The sequence below is a fragment of the Argiope bruennichi genome, chromosome 3, assembly GCF_947563725.1.
Source record: "Argiope bruennichi chromosome 3, qqArgBrue1.1, whole genome shotgun sequence".
NCBI classification, from domain to species: Eukaryota; Metazoa; Arthropoda; class Arachnida; order Araneae; family Araneidae; genus Argiope; species Argiope bruennichi.
In genome coordinates this window covers 93,678,855-93,699,861 of record NC_079153.1, presented here as the reverse complement: position 1 = coordinate 93,699,861, position 21,007 = coordinate 93,678,855, and the positions used below count along the sequence as shown (strand labels likewise).

At 29.9% G+C, this 21,007-nt stretch overlaps 1 protein-coding gene across 2 annotated transcripts; it reads left to right on the top strand.

Annotated features, from left to right (window-relative positions):
• Positions 1-1,733: 1,733 nt before the first annotated feature.
• On the top strand, positions 1,734-15,488 carry LOC129964148 (peptidase M20 domain-containing protein 2-like). Of its 2 annotated transcripts, none has more exons than XM_056078857.1 (7): positions 1,734-1,842; positions 4,212-4,428; positions 7,645-7,793; positions 9,756-9,905; positions 10,963-11,095; positions 12,673-12,909; positions 14,292-15,488. In XM_056078857.1, the coding sequence occupies exons 2-7, from the start codon at positions 4,221-4,223 to the stop codon at positions 14,612-14,614; spliced, it is 1,200 nt and encodes a 399-aa protein (XP_055934832.1). In that variant the 5' UTR covers positions 1,734-1,842; positions 4,212-4,220; the 3' UTR covers positions 14,615-15,488. The 2 variants fall into 2 exon arrangements, with proteins under 2 accessions (XP_055934832.1, XP_055934831.1); XM_056078856.1 differs by having other exon boundaries at positions 1,754-1,842; positions 4,155-4,428.
• Positions 15,489-21,007: the final 5,519 nt, after the last annotated feature.

The following is a 21,007-nucleotide window of genomic DNA, read 5'->3' as shown; positions in this document are numbered from 1 at the left end:
TCACATGTGAGTAAATAGCAAATATCTACATTTCCTTTGAAATTAAAGGCATTAATTAATCATGAATTCTTTTAATTGAATTTTAAACTCTTTATCATGCCTGTAATACAGCCTCCTCTTTTTTAAATACTTTCTTTAGCGAAAAGTATAATCTTGCGAAGATTTTGAGAAGGCATAGTTTTAAATGCAGAAAGGAAGATTGGAGAACATTTTGAATAAGATTGGCGATATCTGAATAAATCGAGCAAAAGTTAATAGTTTCATTTTATAGTCTTTTCACTGAGCTGAAATGAAGTTTCCCGTTTTTTCCTGAAGCTGACAGTAGAAACTAATACAAACTATGAATTTTTCACCATGGGGTAATTAAATGTAAAATTAAGATTTTACAAAATTGGCGAAATTTTTTTGGATGTTTTGCGTATACCCTTTTACACCAAATTGCTTACCTTTATTTATAAACGAAAATGTTTATGTATGTTTGTATCTGAGATGATCAGACAAATCTATCACACTTATAGTGATGAAACTTGGTCGCAATGATGACTCATTGCCTTTGGAAACCCAACTTCTAAAATTCAGCATAGAAATTTTTAAAATTAAATCTTTTGTTTTGTTTTAGAGGATTTTTTGCACATATTTGCCCATGGTATTGTTTCTAATGATTATAGAAAACAAATATTCATTAGGATTAATATAAATAAACAATTGTCGTTTAAAAGAAATCTTTTTTACATAATTTACTGATTTTTGAGAAAATATTAAAAATTAATCACTTTTTCCTAAAAATGTTAAGAATCGAAACTAAAATTTTTACATTCAGTATTCGAATTCCGCTATTTTTTTAAACTATTTTGAGATGATTTTTTGAACTTTTTCTTTAATTTAAAGCAAGAACAATCAAAATATCTTTTTTCATTGGTTTTTAAATAATTGTGTTCCTTATGACTTAATTCGCTTATTCGCAGCAGAAACGCTAATCCATAGGTAAAGTTTTTCTTCGCTGATTTGGCAAGGAGCCAATTGGGAAAATTAAAGAAATCATGAAAATTATTCTCCTGTATTTTAAATTCTATTAGCATCGTTTGCACTAAGTTTTCAAATTTGATTGTTTAGAACGTCTTCATTTCCAAATATTTCTATTTTTGTCGACTGTAATCCACCAAACGATATCATTCTCATGAAAATTTAAAATATAAAATCATTAAATTTTTTTATTTCGATTTTACGGCATTATATTAAATTATTGTAATTTTGATTTTACTGACATTAACAATTTACTGGCACCGTGAACGAATTCTTCTAATTCAGTTGTGTTTCAATCATTTTGAAATGTTTATAGAACAAGTTTATATCTTTACTTATTTCTTTTGTAAATAAATCTAAACCACAATTGTGTTTCAAAGTTATACATTAGATGCCTTTTTACATTTTTGTGACATCAAAACTGCTCTCTCCATAAATTACCACACTATGTAAATTCAAACAAATCATTATGAAAAATTGTAAACTGATGGAAAAAAGAAAAACCAGTCAACTGAAAGAAAATTGTATTAATAATTCATGGAAATTGAAATTGTTCTTTTGAACAAATGTACACGATTTATAAATATGCTTTAGAAATTATTTAAAATGCAGATTCATGACAATTTTTGTATTATGAAACAAGATAAGCTTCTTGATAAAAATGTCAAGTATCTTGAAGAAAAAATGGCTGATACGGTAATCAAGGCTGTTCTGAGTGCAAAGATTGTTGATATGCCTATTTTTGTGTCGTCGAAATTGTGAAAATTTAAATCTCATTTCTTTTCGAAACTACTCCCTCCTTTCACTTCAGAACGTAAGGTAAATTATTTGAATATTTATTTTAACAGACTGCATATGAAAAATTTGCTATTTATTCGCCAAATGGATATATTTTTCCTTTACATAAATACTCTCTGTATATGTATTCTTTAAGATATAAAATTACCTGTATGTTCTTTTAACATATTGAGTATTGAAAATTTACTATTTGTTTATCAAATGAAGAATTTTTTATTTAAAAATATGAAAAGAGTCATAACATTATATTTTTGACCACATTTTATATGCATGATATTATTAATTGAATATATATAAGAATTAAAAATAATATATTTATGCGTAATTGGCTCTCTTTTAATATATTGAATAGTTTTGTAATATGCAATTTGCGTTACTAAGAAATTAATTATTCAAGAAACTATGAATGTGATTATCATTATCTAGTTATGATTATGCTGACAATCTGAAATAAATTTATTACACTTTTTAGAAATCATAAATCAGTAATATTACTGGAAAAAAAGCATAATGAATGATTTTATTAACTGAATAACAGGCTGATGATTATTGAATAGCTCAGAATTACGATAAGAAATCAAAAACAGCCGGATATTTCCCGTCCGCTTTTTCGTATTCTTACTCAGTATGCCATATTTTAAATTTAGTTTTGTAACAAATTGAAGAGAATCGAGTATGTATATATCTTGGATTTTTTTTCTTTGACTGATTAGGTCCAAAATTTCTATTGTAAATCTTCAATTAAGGTACCAAGATACCATATTAAAATTCAGGTATCTTGTTTATTGAATTTTGTGTTATTGTATTCATATATATTTGGATTGATAAATAAACAGTTTATCCACTGACAGATTAAATATAATATTATAAATATGTCTTTAGTGATTATTTAGAGGTTATATACCGAAGTTTTAATCTAGTTTTTTGCATTTTTGAATTATTACTTTTAAATAAGCAAGAATAGATAAACAATTTATCCAAAGGCTGATTCTTCCAATATTTAATAGAGATGTGCAATTCTAGTAAGAAGCCAAAAGCTAAATTTCATCTTTCTTAAATTGTTGCTTTTTTGAACTGTTAAGTTCAAGTACAAAATCGACGGACAAATAAAACTTCTTTTAAAAAAGATTTTATTCAATTTTTGGCATGAAATATTTGTTTGAAAGCATATCTAATTTTATACGTCTAGCCTGTTACGTTTCTGCGTTATCGCGTTCAGAGAAAGATAGAATTTCAAGATATAGTTATTTTTTCGGATTCGGAGAAATCTAAAATAATCAATATCTCAAAGTTGAAATGCTTATAACACTAAATTATTATAACAGCCTCAAACATGATTTTATTGCAAATGATATTCCGATGATTTTTAAAGTAATTTCCTGATCCTGATTTTGAATTAAGAATCGTTTTTATAAGATTTTCTCTAACATTCGATATAAAGCAAAAATTAAATTTTTGTAGCAAAATGTATTTAGCATTCAGATCGCACTGAAATTATATGTAAATCAGTAATAAAATTAAATCCATACAATAAATCAACTTAAATTGCTATAAATACATAAATTTCATTCCCGCCCTTTTTTTAGAATTTTATTATATAAATTCCTTTTCCACCTTTTTCTACTATATTAACGCTTTAAGGAGAATTTGTAAACATTTATGGATCTCAAAGTTTTTTTGGTCGCCAGATTTGACGCAAATACTTTTTAATATTTATTTGGCTAAGGCTGTCTATCAATACTAAGTAAATAAATTAAAATTACATCATGATATCTATAAAATGAATAAAGTACAAATAAAACTTCAAAAAAAATGAAATCAACAATATATTTATTGCTGCAAATATTACTGAAACACTAAGAAGATGTATTATTTCAGAAGTTCGAATCAATTCGAAAAAATGTAACATCAGTAACATTAAGGTATTCTGAAACAGTTAAGACTTGGCAATTAATTTTAAAAAAATTATATTTGAGAAAATAATTAGTCTTATGTTACTATATATTTCATGTTCTTGTTAATATTTGAATAGATTGAAAATTAAAATTTCTTTTAGGGTTAATATTGCGAATTGATATTGCGATAAAGAATCGAATGGTATTTTTGTACAATCTTGATATTTCAGTTCTACATCTGAACTGTATCAGCTGTAGAATTCAGTTCCAGTTCTTTATTCCAGTTCCAGGAGGAAAAAGAAATAATTAGATTACACATGCGATAGTGATATGATAAACAATCTTGTCCTAAATAAATGTTTTGCTAAATGTAGAACACTAGCTTATCACATGTTTGCATAGCTTTTGTTTAGAATTCGTTCCGTTCTTTAATTTTAGAATGCGTAGGAGCAGTTGAAAGACACCTGTATTTTTCTTGCATTTCTTTGTTGATAGCTGAGCCTTATGTCTCGTCTCGTGGAGAAAGTGATTGAAGAAAACGAATCTTTGCTAAGAGATATCAGTGAAAAAATTTGGTTGAATCCTGAATTATCTTTTCATGAAACTTATGCTCACGATTTGCTGACGACGACGCTTGAAAAATTTGGATTTGTTGTTGAGAAACAATATATTTTGCCCACTGCCTTTCGAGCTGAATTTTGTAATGACAAAGGTAAGACTTCCAATCATTTATGAAATTTGTTAAAGTTTCGAATTGAAAACATTTCAAGTATATATGAAATTATTACTTGATGCTTGATTGTTGATCGTTTTTTTATTGCCTCTTTTTAATATCTCAATATAAATAAAAGTTATTGTGGCTATTAAACTATTAAACTAAATTTAGTACACGTATAAACATGAGAAAGAATACTATCAATTTTTGTAAGCACAAAAATTAATTAAGTATTTAATTGCTTAGAAATTTAACAAAATTTCTTTTTTCTTAGACTTTAAATTATTCTTAGTTTCTTTTTGTATTTTGATATGACTTTTCATAATCTTTGGTTATTTAAAATAGTGATTTGAACCATTATTAAAATTAAGCTTAAGTCATTCGTTTAGATGACGACAGCCGTTTTTAATTATATTTCGGAATTTGTGAAAAAAATTGCAAAACTAATATAATAACGATAAATAACTTATGGAGAAAAATAATTTGTTTTTTTATAAATCGTTTGGTTTAATTAATATTGTCATTTTAATCAACATCAGGCGATGAAAAGATTTTGTATAATATTTTAAACAAAATTAGTTTTCATGTAAAAATATTTCACATGAAAAGATTTTTGAACCAGAGTAAAGCCGGTCATATCAAATAATAGGTAATATATTTTACAAATAACATTGTATGTTCCTTAAATTTACAATAAAAATCATACCTAAAATTATATTAAGATTATGTTTCGAATTAAATATGGATTTTAAATGATAATGTTTATAATTGACATACTATCTATTAAATGTGTCATGCGACATGCATAATGGAAAAATTGTTCCAAACGTTCTGTAGAACAAGCAGTTGAACATCAAAGCTGGCTCTTTGTTACTTCATGAGTAGGGTATATTCACTAAGAAATTTATCTACCAAAATTATAATTGGATTTTTAATTAGACCAATCGAAATTATTACATTTCTCATTAATTTGTGAGCGAATTAATGCTCATGAACCATTTGAACATTCCTTTAATATTTGAAAAACAAGTTTCTCAGGAATATACATTTTCGTCACATTCAAATTTTTTAATTTAATAAATTTTTTGAAATATTTTTCAATATATTTTACATCAATGCTTTAGATTTTTTTTAGTTACAGCGTTTATGCCGATGAACCTTACGTAGCCATGCATCTTGTGAACTGATGAAAAAACATTTATGTTTTTAATAGAGCTATGATATCATGGAACTTGTTCCCATTAGAAAGGTGCCTGCATACAATAAGCAGACCATATCTGAGACAATTAAAGACAAACTTTAATATCAGACAACTTGGCGGAACCATGGGCATGAAGCTATATCCAAACGATTTAACTAAAATAAAATATAACCAATGTTTCCGGCGATGCAGCTGGTGGCAATCCTAAAATATAAATATTCTATTTATATAATGTAGTTTAATTGTGTGTATATTATATATATAATGCAGATTAATTGTAATACTGTGGTTAATTATACATAATACCAAATATTAGATTTGTTATTGTTGAAGACTAAGCCTATTTCCTTTTTTAAATTAAATCAGTTAAAATCGCAACCAAGCCATTTATATTTAGATAAAAAAAACTTGGATAAAAATCTAGTTTCGCCAAGATATGATGTGTTGAAAGATATTAAAAATCTTATCGCTTTGATAGACATATATTCATATCTCCTCTCTTTAACCTGAAATTGCGTAAGATATCTGTTTGAACTCATTCCTTTGTTTTCTGTCACATGAAATATCTAAATTTTTTATTTCTCGCTTTATCTTTTTTCAAAAAGCGGACATCTTATCAAACTTTTATTTTCTATATTTTGAGTAAAATAGGGCAAATATGGGGAAGCTTATTAACAAGTTCTATAAATATTTTTCTTTATATTCAGTTATCTATCCAATCAACTTATAGATCATTTTTCTGCAATTTTTTTATTGTTGGTATTGCAGTAACTTTCTTGTTTTTAAAAATAATTAAATTCACCCGAGAGCCGTAATTATTATATGGTTAATGGTAATTGTTATATGGTTAATATATAATGGTTAATTCCTTCCTTATAACTAATATAAGGAAGGAAGAGTCAAGATTATGATATTTATATAACAAAAATGAAATGTTAAATAGGGCCCCATTTTATATACAGTTTGAACATCTATTTGGTGAACAATAGTCACGAAAGATCTCATTAGTGTGCGATTTTTGGCGATTAATCGCTGGGATGCTGTTATAACTCAAATACTAGGAAATTTGAGTATAACAGAATCCTAACGATTAATATATGCTGATATAATAATAGTATGTTAAAAGGTTTCCAGCTGTATTTTGGATACCTTTTACTCAATCGACTGAAATCTGAATTTGACCCATAAATAAAATTGCAATCAGAAAACTACCAAATATCTATATATTTAAGTCATTGCATTTTTGAGTTATCGCATTTACATGTTTTAAAGCCAACATGGAACTACAGCTGTAGTCACAAGAACACATACAGAATTTTTTTGATTTCAAATCATAGCGTTTATATGCAAGCGGAAATACAGATTGACATATGGTCAACTTTTTGAGGGATTTGGTTTCATATCTGATAAAGATTTAAATTTTAGATGCTAAAACTATGAACCAATTTCAATTGTTAAGCCTAAGTTTTTGCAGCATGCTGAGTTATGATCTCTTTTTTGTTTGACACCTTTTGGAATCAAACAAACAACAATAACAACACAAACAATCTGCCACTGAAAAATTGCAGGGTATGACATACGAATCCCATGATATCATACGGGACGGCTTAAGAAAAGACAGGGTAAAAAAAACTTGCCATATGTAACTGAATTGCTTTTCTTCATAGTGTTTCGAATTTGCAATGAGCGAGGATAGAATCTGGGACCTTGTGGTTCGCAGTTCAGTAACATGACCACGATACAAAAGCAATTGCTCAGGTTGCGTAGCTGTTAACTGGCTTATAAGCTTTCACTACAATAGTACAAAATTTTCCTAAAATGCAGTGAAGAGAAATGGATGAAAAAATGTGGCGAGTTCGACGTAATAGTAATTATTAAAAACCTATTATTTCTTCGCGATTTGCATTTCATTTATACTTTTCCTCTTGTTAGTATATCACACGTCTTTTTGAGATAATATAAATATTTATCATAATAAAAATGAATTCTGGCTTATTATTAATGATTTATAGATAGGCCGACAATTGCCATCATTTGTGAATACGATGCCTTACCAGAGATGGGTCATGCTTGTGGTCACAACTTGATAGCTGAAATCGGATTAGCTGCTGGAATCGCTGTGAAGGCCGCAATGGAAAGTGATTCTTCTATCTGTGGAAAGGTAATTATTTCATAATTAAAGGAAATCAGAAATCAAATGAAATATCCGAAGAATTCAATTCTAGTTGTATATCTTTCGTTATGTATATTATAATACATGAAAATAACATTCAAAGTAATAAATGAGCAGAATTAACTAGTTTAAAATATTCTACTTTGCTGCCTTAATAAAGTACTTTATTGGAAATTTTAAGACATATATAAGAAATTAACCTAATTCTAATATATATGTGCAAGAAGATGCGCTTACTAAGCTATATATAAAAATAATTAAAATACAATGTATGTTTTAAGAGATAAATAATTTTTAACAACATTTTATAATCAGAATATTTTGTTGGTATTTAACTTAAGTAGATGAAAATGCTTCATTTTGGTTACACAAATATATGATTCAAAAGTCAGATTGCCTATGTTTATTGCCATTTTATCTAAGGAGACATCTGCATCTAAGACTTTTAAACAGAATAAAATAAAATTTCATAAACAGACTGCCGAAGACATGTGAGACGAATTCCGAAAAAAAAAAATACTTCTGCAAAAGAAATAATAATAATAGTAATAAAAGTCACCGATATGAGAGATTTTGACGCTTTTGGAAATGAAAACATTGAAATAAACGATTGCAACACGTAAAATGGATTATAGAAAATGTGATTAATGTTCGATTAATAAAAAATACACATACAGAAATAAATAAACAGCAGTATAAAATTCATAAGAAATTTTTTTACTAATCAAAGCTTTGGGTTACATTTTCAAGGTGCTACTCTAACCTTTACGGAGGCAATGGCACCCCTCTTCTATGATCATGCTGGAATTGAGGGGAACGAATGTGCAGATGCCCTTGCAAAGGAAGCACGCGACGAAGAGCAACCTTGAGTAGTTACCTGTGCAGATGCGAATGCTGCCGCCAGGCGAAGGATCTACAACAAGTATCTTAGCAAGGCACCAATCCCCGATCTAAACTGCCCAAGGAACCTTTCCTCTACAATAACTAGGCTACGTACGGGACATTTCAAAGGCATGAAGATCTCACGAACCAATATAAAATCCTATCCCATCTGCAAGTACTGTTCCCATTCTCAAGTACTGTCTCCAGATCATGTTTTTACTGCCAGGCTATTTATTATCGGTTCTCTCTTTCAACTTGGAGCACCCCCAATCGAAATCCTCCATAGCCATCGGGCTCCAGAACTTGCAGATTTTGTCACCAAGGCTTTTGGAGGACTCTAATCTTTTGCACTAGCACTGTATGCATAGACACGACAACAGCAACAACTACTACTCTAACCTTTGTGTATAAGATCATGCACTAGTAAATGATTTTTTACGGAACTCATCCTCCAATGCCGTTCACAGTCTATATATAAAATGCAGTCTCATTCCATTCATTGGGCTCCATTTGTCCAATGAATGAAACCACTTACCACTTACCCTAGTGGTAAGTCTCTTTTTTGGGACACGATGATTCCTGGTTCGAGATTTGATTCCACCGAAGACCCATCGTGTAAGTGAGTCTGGTCCACGTTAAATCCGTACTCCCGCTGGTGTGGTACGGAATTTGGAGAGGGATAGTGCCAACTCAGATGTCATCCTCGTCATCTGAATGCGGTTCAAAATCATGAGGTTCGTCCTGAAATAGCCTAACGTAGCTTTGAAACGGGACGTTAGTATAATTAAACTATTCCGTTCTTTAGATTTTGTTGCAGATACTTCCAAACATGGAAATATATTTTATGGTAACTTTGTATTTAAAGTGATTAGATTTTGAATGATAAATACATTCTCACATGAAAAATATGAATTATTCTATTCTTCTCAAAAGATAGCTTTCCAAAACGTTGCTTTGTAATTAAAAAAATATGCAATTTGAAAAAAATGCGATAATATTCAATGTAAATGTAATGATTTGCTGCACTTTTTTCTCTGCATTTATTGAAAACGCTAATTTTTATTTCAGGTTGTTATTTTGGGAACTCCAGCCGAGGAGGGCGGGGGTGGCAAGATAAAGTTGATAGAGAATGGTGCATTTACAGACATAGATGCTGCACTGATGGCTCATCCTCAGATGAACAACATTCTTTATCCTCTTATTCTAGATTTGGCGAGGGTAAGTCTTCAGACACTAGCGAACAATTTTGATCATCTTATCGCTATCGCTGGGGAAAGTCGATAACCGAGTTCTCTATATACTATTTGGTTCAGTTTCAGATGCCTTCCGTATAAAGTCTTTCAGTGGAAACATGTTTTCCCAAGGGAGGTCCAGTTACGTCATTTTCAAGCCGTGAGATCATATCGATGTAATGCTTTGAATCGAAGTTTAAAATATGCTGAAATGCGAAACTAAATTGATCATCTAATTAAATGAAGGGGGGCGGGGGTTATACTGTACATAATCTAGGATCGCAAAGTGCTTAAATTCACCGTTATAAGTTTTGTGTTTAAAGGATTATTAAAATGTTGTAGTTGAAAAAACAAGAAAAAAAATGTAACCCCACTTAATTGAAAGGATTTAAAAAACAGTGAATTTTAGCTTAAAATGCTTCAAATATATTTTTTGAGAATTATAAGCTTTTGAGTACTTGTAAGCCAACACGATAATTTCATTTGCTATTTAATGTTTAGCATTTCAGTTTGCATCGCAGGTGTTATTTTGGAGTTATATTTAAGAGCATAATTTTCAAATCAATGATACTAATTATATTATTTCACGTAATTCATATGTATTCCCATTCAGCTTGAGATCAGTCTTTTTTATAGTTATGTTTCCATCGCAAAGCTCTTTGACTGATTTATTAGACTAGCCCTCTATTTGGTATGATTGCACAGTAACAATATGCTTTCAATGGCTCTTATAGGAGATCAACTTCAAACATTTTACATTCGTACATAGATTTGGGAGTAATAATTAAAACAAATCTTTATTAATCAATTAAATTTCTGACAGCATAAATATTTTATACATATACTACTTATTTAGTACCCCGACATTTTTTACTAGAACTTTTTACCACCTGCCAATTAAAGGGTTAACGATTCTGTTTGAAATTGAAAAGAATTATTTTGGAATGGACCTTGTAATTCCGTTATTAAAGAAATAAATCTAAAATTAAAGATTTAATTTTTGGTTATATTTTGGAAAAAATATATATACTTCGTTTGTTTAGGTTACTGTGACTTATAAAATGAAGGAAGACCTTGATCCATGGGAAGATGTCAATGCTAATGATGCTGCGGTTGCTTGTTACAACAATGTCGCTATTATTAGGCAGGGATTTAATCCTAGATGGAGAGTAAGTGGTAAGTTTACAACTTTTAATTTTTGCTACCTAAAATTTGCTTATTAAAGAATTTAGTATTGCACAATTATAAGGGAAAGTAATAAGTGTTTGAACACTGCATTAGCTGGACACCTAAGAAAATCTGAAGCTTATTTCTCCATTCAAATACAAAACCAATACTATGGAAGATGTTTTCCCTCTCTGTGTAAAGTTCAGTATAACTATCGCATATTTAAATAATTAAAATTATATCCTCTTCTCGTAACTAATATAGGGGCCCACTAATCATCTTGTAGATAATATTAATTCATATCTATTGTTCCTCTATATATGTGATGTCATTATTGACAAGGAAAATAAGATTTGTATTACTACTGTTTGATAGAATTGATGATAGATTTTATCCTTCAGGTTGTTATAAAATGAAGCACTTCCCTCTTTCTTTAGTACTTCTGCCCATCACTTACAACTTAATATATTCATTGGTCAAATACAAAATCTTATAATCTTACAAATCATATTTGGCAGGAATGCTAGATCTAATAATTGCATATTTTGTGAAACATGCTGGGGAGAATTTCATTTTTAAAAAAAAGAAAGGTTGCCCTATCCTATTTAAGTAGATGTTCTTTTTTTTTTTAGAAAAATACATTAATTTTAGTTTCAACTAGAAATTGAGAATAAATGGTATCTAAGCCATAGCAAATATTTCCCCTCCTCTCTAGTCGCATCTCTCTATTTCTGCCTTTAAAAATGCAAAACAATTAGCAAAAATATTCATGGCGCTCCAAAAGGTTGGCACATGGAGTATCTATATCGCCTCCCCCCCCCCTTTGTTGGTAAATGATATTTGGAAAGTCTATTTTCAGACATTTTGGCTCCTATGAAGCTTTTTATTTAACAGCATGCTTTTTTACGGGTTATTTACCGAAACTTCACGCAAGAACAATTGACTATTTGTACATTAACTACTCAAACGTAGATTATAATCATATATATTACAGGAATCATCAAATAGATGAAGGAATAAGAAATCTAATAAGCCCCATATTGAATAAATGTATGTCTTCTTTTATGTGATCTTATCCCAAAAGAAAACACAGATCGCAGGCAGCAACACACAGCCGAAATTTTCACAAAAACATGCAGAAATCAGCAACGCACAAACAAATAGTAGATCGTTAAATAAATAAATAAAAAAAAACAATCCAGAAAAAAGTCATTAAAGATCACGTTTTGAAATCAAAACTCATAAAAGAAATTCGCCAGAATGACTCCCTTTAATTCCCTTGTATCAATATAATTTTCCTGACGGAATATGGAACTTTCTAGAAGAAACTAAGGATCTTCAGTCCATTTTCGAGCGACTTCATTTTGTCGCCAAATTCGTTGTTAAATTGCCAAATGATAGCCAGTTTGTCTCCAATGATTATTAACTGGACATCTATCCTCCATTAATAATATCTGATAATTTCTCTTCTTTTATGCAATTGCGCAGGGCAGCAGAGTTAAAGATTTCTAACAATATTTAAAAAAACTGTTCGATATATTAAATTATTCTGTGAATATTAATTAAAGTTATATGTAAATGTGCAGGTATTATTAAACGAAGCGCTTGGGAGGAGACAGAACTATGTTTTAGTTACAGAGCCCCGACATTAAAAGAACTGATGACTATAAAGAAGAAGCTTAAAAAGTGTTTCGAAGCCGCCGCCAAAACAACGGACTGTATATGCGAGTACACTTTTTTAGAAGATGCAAAAAATTCATATAGGGGCATGATTGCGAACAAGAAATTGGCCGAAGTGTTTGCAAGACACGCTGAAGCAAAAGGTAATATTTCTTTTAATAGGACATAATCCACATAATATAGTTTTGGCGTTAAAAGTTTATTATATATATATATATATTAAAAATTATTATTTTATTTTATTTCTGACCTCTCAAAGTCCAGACAATGTGTATCAAATAATATACCCTACGAAAATCCAACACTGTTGAACTATCAACACAAAAAAAGACAGGAAATGATCAAGATAGACCTGATTCATATCGTTTTCTTATTACATTCAAATCTAAAAACATTTAAGTTTGTAACAAATTATAAATCTATTGGTAAATTTCTTTTTCCTTTCTTTCTTTTTTTGAATTTTCAATAATTAGAAATTAATACCATATATATAAACTAAACCGCTTTAAAAACAATGTTGATAGACTACAGTTTTTAAAATTAATTAATTTTCCTGCATTTTTAGTTTAGCCAAAAAGGTTTTAAAGAAAAAAATGCATAAAGTATTTGCTTTGAAGAGTACTAGAAAGATGTTCTAAAGGTATAAATAGAATAATTAATATTTCCACAACTTTATGTTTGCTTATTTATTATCTGGTTTTGTAACGTCATGCATTTCCTTTACGAAATCATTTTCATCTATAATTTCATACTTCTTTTAATGATTTTAGCTATTTTCTTAATATTTTATTAACGAAATCTAGACGAAATTGTAAGAGTATTCATAGAATTTTTCATAAATATTCGTAATGTTGATGAGAGAAAGAATTATAAAAATTAAAGCGTTAATTTGAAAAAAAACCCCAAAGGTAATATTTATTGTATATCAAAATGCAAACAATAGTTTATAAATAGATTCTTTAGCATACTGTTATTCTAAAGAAATGTTATTGTTATTCTAAAAATTTTATATTGAGAAAATTAATGTCTCGACTGATATTAATTATGATATCAGCGGAATTAAATTTCTCAAATAACTTCAACTTAAAAGAAATCTTCATCAGGGAATTTTTTCAGTGTCTCTTTAACTGATAATATTTTAAAATTTTATTCGTTTGACAGAAAAAAATAACAACATACAACCGTGCTCCAAAATGTAAACTATTTGTCCTTTCTACTGGATTCAGAATCACACCACTTCTCTAATTTTATAAATGAGATAAATTTATAAATTATTCTTTTATAATTTTTATATGTACTCGTTTTTTTCTTAACTATTTATTAAATAAGAAAAATCAATCAAATTTTCTATTTGTGAATTTCAAAAGATTAATTCCCTGAAGATTGAATTAATTTGCAAGCATAAACTAAATTCATTATTCTTTTTTCCCTTTGTTTTTCTTATCATAAATCCTTCTATAATTACATTTTTTACTAAATATTTGCAATTCATTTTGTGAAATAGACTTTGTAAATATCTTCTCAGGTATAATTTTTCAAGATGGCAATCCCAGTATCTGCGAATCTGCAGTATCTACAGACATGGGCAATGTCTCCCACGTCGTGCCAGCCATCCAGCCAGAATACTGCATCGGGGCTCGAGCGCCGCACGTGAATCACACTCCCGGATTCGCAGTATTTGCTGGATCAGCAGAGGCCCAGGAGCCATCCCTGAAAATCGCTGCATCTATGGCAGAAACGGTTTTGGATCTGATGACTGACTCTGAGTTGATGATGAAGGTCAAAGTAGAATTTGAGACGAATCCGAACAGGACATATGCTGGGCACATCAGACAGGCGGGAGAATGAAATGCTGTTCTGAAGTGTTTTCTTGCTGGAGTAGAGCTTCATAAACAGTGGCTTGCGACCCCTCTAGGGATCGTAATATTTGTAAAGTGCATTATTTTTGAAGGGTTTTTTTTCCCCAAGATTTACAAGAAAAAATTGTTAAGAACACTATCTTGATCAAAAAATTTCATTAAGTTTATAATGAATAACTATTTAAAATTTGTTTTAGTTATCGTTAATGAAATCATTCTGTTTTATTTTTTGTGACTTCGAAGTTACGAGAATTTTTTGGTTTTGAAAAAGAATGTTGAGAGGGAATATTTTTAGAAGGCTTTGTAGATTGTCTTTTATGGAAGTTTTTGAAGTCCAGACTAGATTCAAAATTTTTCCTTCCGTTTTGGCAACGCCAAAACAAAAATATTTTAAATTTAAATAGAGTTTAAGCCTAATATTTTAAATTTTCATTTCAAATCTTCTACTTAAATAATTAAATATGTGGAAATAAAATCAATTAAAAACAAGCATCAATTTTGATTATATGAAAAAGCTTAAGAAGAACGGGATATAACTTTTTAGAATCTAAATATATTAAAAAAATTTTTTTAGAACAAAAATATTTCATTAAAAGTTTAAGACAGTCATTGAAAATTTTTGACTCGGTTGCATAACAGGTTAATATATAGTCCAACTGAACCCTGGCGATTGTTCAAAGCGAAAATTATTCTAGACAAACCCATTCGTCCAAGAATGTTCCTACTGTTTTTTATTTGTTATTTCATTCATATTTGAATTTTTATTCACTCTAGTCATTTTTTTTATTCACTCCAGTTGCTTGTGTTAATATTCATTGAAATCTCTTGAATAAAATTACTTATTTAGTTTATTTCTCTATTGACGTATGTGACGATTGTTGATTTCATTTTTCATTTCCTGAAGGATTTGTTTTTAGCCATAGCATTGAAATGAAATATAAAGTTTTACTTTATCCAACCATTATTATATCATTTCATTCTCTGAATTTTATCGTTATCAACAAATAATTTTAGTATTTGTTTGAAATATTATTTCATCAGTCATTCAACTAACAAGCTGCAATTCAGTAGCTTCTAATAATTTAACTGTCATATCTGTGATGCCTATTGTTCTCAATAACAGCAATCTATCAAAGATCCATATTCAATATTAGAATAGAATAAAATTCACAATAAATTACACAATACACATTTATTTGTTAAAGATCTCTAAGGAAGCACACAATCCTCTTTTGTCATTTAAACCCGTCTATCAGGGAATATACGAAGTAATGATACTTGAAATTATGTTGTAATCTTAAGTAATCATGTGTTTCAATGAAAGGGTTATCTTTTTCCAATAGTCTTTTGTTACAAAATAATAGCTTGCGCATTTGCTTTTTTATCTAGTAGTTTGTTAGTAAAGAAATCAACATTTTGAGCAGACGTGGCAAAACAAGGATATAGACAAAAATAATGATAAGGCTGTATATTCTCTACATTTATAATTTAACCCTTTAAAGGGCCATTTTTTTCTAGTCATATTATGTTAAACTATTTTTAGGCTTGAAATTAGAATAAGAAAAGGGATTCATTTAGCTTGTTAGATAAGTTTAATTTGATTCATTAATTCATTTGGTTAATTAATAATTAAGTAACAAATCAAGACACATCATTTTGTTTGAGATAAAGAACTGAAGCATCTAAGTTTCTTACTTACTAAAAAAATTTGTCAGAACTTATACCTACATAATTTCATACAAAGATTGATAAATTTGGTGGGAAGCATACTTCCCATGGCCCTAGAAAGGGTTAATAGCTTAATATTGTATTTGTATGAAAAATAACTACAATATTTCTAAGAAGGGCTTGTGGCTCAATAAATGTGCGATGAAATATTCTGTAAACTGATGCAATTAATATCTGCTGAGTGAATAGTTACAAAAATAAATTTTTACTCACCGTATTTAACAATCCCATTATCGTCTCTGATGCGTAGAACAACATTTTTAATACAGTTTCGTTGCGAAGATTGATCATTTTTGACTAAATAGATTGAATAATTGGCCACAGCTTCTGATGAGGGATTACTACTAAGGGCAGGCGGTCTCACCATACTTCTTCACACGCTCTTAAATAAAAGTTTTGTTCTACCCGATTCTGCATAAAATTGTGGACTTAGGTAGGGTAAGGCCGCGAACACTACGCATATTTCGATTTTTAATTTCACAGTCCCGCAAATGATGGCTATGTACTTCATAACACAAAGTGAATAAAGTCGAATATACATTTTTGAACAGCAATTTGGCCCAGAAGATCAAAATACCAACTTTAATGCATTTTGGTCACAGCATATTTGAGTTATTACGTTTAGCATACATGCAAAATTATAGATCGACAGAAGGTCACTCCTTTGACGAATTCGATACAGATTTACAATTTAGATGATAAATTTGTGCACCAAATTCAGCATTTGTGTTTATTTATTTAGCTCTTTTACATTGTGCAGTTGTGTCATGCTTACTTGTACTCGGACAACCGAAGGACAGACTTTCTATGAATTGAATTCCTTCTCTGAGCAGATTTACTTTCAAACTTGATACGTATCTACACTTTTGATATTAAATTTGTGCATTAATCAACCGATCTCTCAGTTTCTTAAGCAAGTGTAAACTTACATTGAATTTTGTTCACAGGCATTCAAAATATATGTTTTTTAGAATCAGGTAGGGCCTGAAACGTGGAGATTCGTCAAAATCCTGACGAATCTAATTTTTTGACTATTATATAATTTCTCTTTGCATACTTCACTTATGAGGAAATAAAAATACGGTGCATTTTTACTTTCTGGTATACGTAGAGGAAGTATAGTAATCGTCGAAAAATTCAAATTCGAGATTTTGGGCGGATCTCAACGTTTTAAACCTGTGGCGAATTGATATGCGCAAGGATAGAACCTGGGACCTTGTGGTTCGCAATTGCTTTTGTATCATGGTCATGTTACTGGGCTGCAAACCACAAGGTCCCAGGTTCTACCCTTGCTCATAACAATCCGCTACATTGGTGACCTCAGACGATGAACCTTCAACCTTCGTACAGCTGTTGTGGCACCATCTACCCGCAACCAAAGTCGGCAGACTCACTTGACGCAGCAACAGCAACCACTCTCACACACACATTCGCTTGCCATAACGCTTAGCGCTACTCAAATAGGTACAGGCGCATTATACTCAGCAGCCAATAAAACATCACCACTCAACAACCGTATCGTTCGTCTCACTCCGACTCACTGGAGGGAGAGTCTGTGGTGAAAGCTTATAAGCCAGTTAACAATTACGCTGCACGAATGATTTCTTTTGTATCATAGTCATATTACTGACCTGCAAACCACAATGTCCCAGGTTCTCTCCTCGCTCAATTCAATCCGCCACAGACCTACCTGATTTCAAAAAGCACATTTTTGGAAAAATCCCTCTGTCTGTCTGTTTGTGATGAAGAAAACTCAAAAACGCTTTGAGCTAGATGTTTGAAATTCGGTATATTGTCTTTACACCGAATTAGCAGATTTCTGTCAAATTTTGAGAAAGTCCGTCTGTCCGGCTGTTCGAATATAAGTGAACACGATAATTACAAAACGAAGAGAGTTAGATAGATACAATTTGGAAAACAGATTTAACAGATATAATGTAGACACCAGCCAAATGTTGAACGAAATCCAGCTACGGGTTGACTGTCTGTCTGTCTGTACTTTCAGAAACATATAAATATGATAATTCAAATATATTATCTTATATTATCATCATCATATAATATATCATCATTGTTATATTATATTAATATATCAAATAAATATATTATCTTAAATATATCGAATTTGGTATGGAATTTTGTGACTACAGGTACAGGTTTGTATCCCTTTTTTGTCCCAGTTGGTTGAGAAAAACGTGTCTAAAACACAAATTACATTTTTAGATACTTTCTATCTCATGCCAGGAATGAATCGCCAAATAACTCGCCAAGGATGACATAGATTCAGTCAAAATTCTAAATTTAGGCTAGAGATTCATATTTCTTAACTATTGTACGCCAAAGCCATGTAAGGCGTTCTCTGGCATGACAAGTTTATTAGAGAGTGTACGAGAAAGGGGAGATACTGGAGATTACCCCCGCCGTTTTTTTAATTTTATTTTGATGAGCATGAAATAAGCTGTTGCTTTATACTATTTTCTAGACCTATTTAAAACACAACAGATTTTCTAGCAAATGGATAGATTTTCAAGACATAAAGAACTGGAAACATCATAGCTAAATAAACTCAAACTAGTCTGTAACTTTATTGGTCCAAAAAAAATAATGACTAAAAGATTTACTTTATATTTCTGATCTGTACAAAACATGAAGCTCATACAGAACCAAGCATCGTAGAAGCAAATCAATAAGGATTCACTTCCTATATAACTGCATATAGGCTAATTATTTAATATGACATCGAGAATAATTGCGTACAAATGTTTTATCCTCATATGATGTTGTAAGTCGGAATGCTTTAAAGTCACGATGCTGGTATTATGTGAAAGTTTCGTGAGCAGAATAATCATCTTGAGTCACGGAATCCTTTTAATTACATAAATGTTGGACAGCAATCTGGAACTTATAGCTTTCATCAAGAACGTGGGAAGACCGCCTGTGCGCGAATTGGAAAATATGGTGCAAATATTTGATGGTAGTATAATGTACAAATCTTTCGATAATTTCGCTTCTTTATTTCTTGATAAAGAATCCAAATTATCTTGTTGCTGGAATGAATATATAAATCAAACTGAGTTATATATTTAGTTTGTAAAGGGAATATCAAAAAATAGGGAAGGTAAAGGACATTTTCAAATATTTTTTACCATGGTGCTACAAAGACAATGGAACGCAATCCAATTAGCTTTTAGTATATGATTTATGCAAGAATTTCATCTTTATAAATATTTAATTCTGAAGATCAAATTATTAGTAAGAAAAATTGCTTTTAGTCTAATTTGGAAGCATATGCATTTATACAATCGAAGAATTGTTTTTAATCAGTTAACTGAATTTGACAAGCATGCTAGTCATGAAAAATGTAAAACATTTTTATGTTATGACGAGTTTATTCAATGAAAATTATTATATTTATATAATAATTGTTTAATTATTATATTTATATAATATGTATGTAATGATATTTTAACTCTAATTTCAATTTAATTAATTTTCAAGATTTTATCTTAATTTAGCCCATAGTAACTTCATTCTAAAATATTCTCTTATTTCGTGATCCAATTCCACTGTCTCTACTTAATTAATTCAAGAGAAGCTTTGTTAAATTGTTGAATCAGCTAAAATCTAACTTTCCCACACCGCGCGTGAAGAGATAACATACCGCTGATCATGCAAATTCTTTTTTAAAATCTCCCTGTGTTTCCCCTACCTTGTCCACCCGTGTAATGAAAATCCCTATCGAAATCTCATAATACATTAGCACTGTAAAGAAATATTTTCCCTATCAAAATCATAGGTTATATAAGACCAGGGATAAAATGTCCAACAGCTTTTTCCTCATTCTGTTTCTGTGTCGCTCTGTGTGCGCATCGCTTGTACATATGCTTGCTTCTTCAAAATGAAATAAAACGACGTCACAAAAATTAAAAGTCTTTTCACTGTCTTCAAACTGCATCATGCTTCACAACAAATAATGTTACATGTATATGACAATTTCGATAAGCATTTTTTGAAAAAAGTCAAAACAGTTAACGTTACTAAAAAAATCTTTGGTTGACTTTTTAAGTTTCAAATAAAGTAGAAAGGAAGCCTACGCTTATATGAATTTTAATTATCCCTTTTAAAATTTAAAATGTTTATAAAATAAATCATTATGAGATTATTTTGAATATTGGGTATTAAAGAATTTTGAAATTTTTTAAAAAGATTTTCTAAACAGTTTGTAGTATTTTAGAAAGTTTTGGAAAAACAGATTATATACAGAATGACCACAACGAAAAATTTTTGAATCTTGATTAAAAAACATTATGTTCAGCAAGATATAACCAAATTTAATCCAGATATTATTCCGATTTTGATATTTCGATTTATACAAAAAAAGTGCAATTTATTTCACCGGCTGAAACATGTGGTTATAAGGCGAACTGTAAGGTTATAAGGTGTAAGACATGTAAGATGAGTCTGTAAGTTGAAAGAATTATAAGAATCACAATTTACACTACTACTTAATTTAAAATTTCATTCAGGAATTTCAGATTATTTCATTACGGTAGAGCCATAATTTGTACAAGAGGAGGAAAGGCTAAATGCGTATGTTCGCACCAGAGCGTAAGAGCAAAAGGACAGAAATTTTTCTCTTCAGTGATTTTACTAT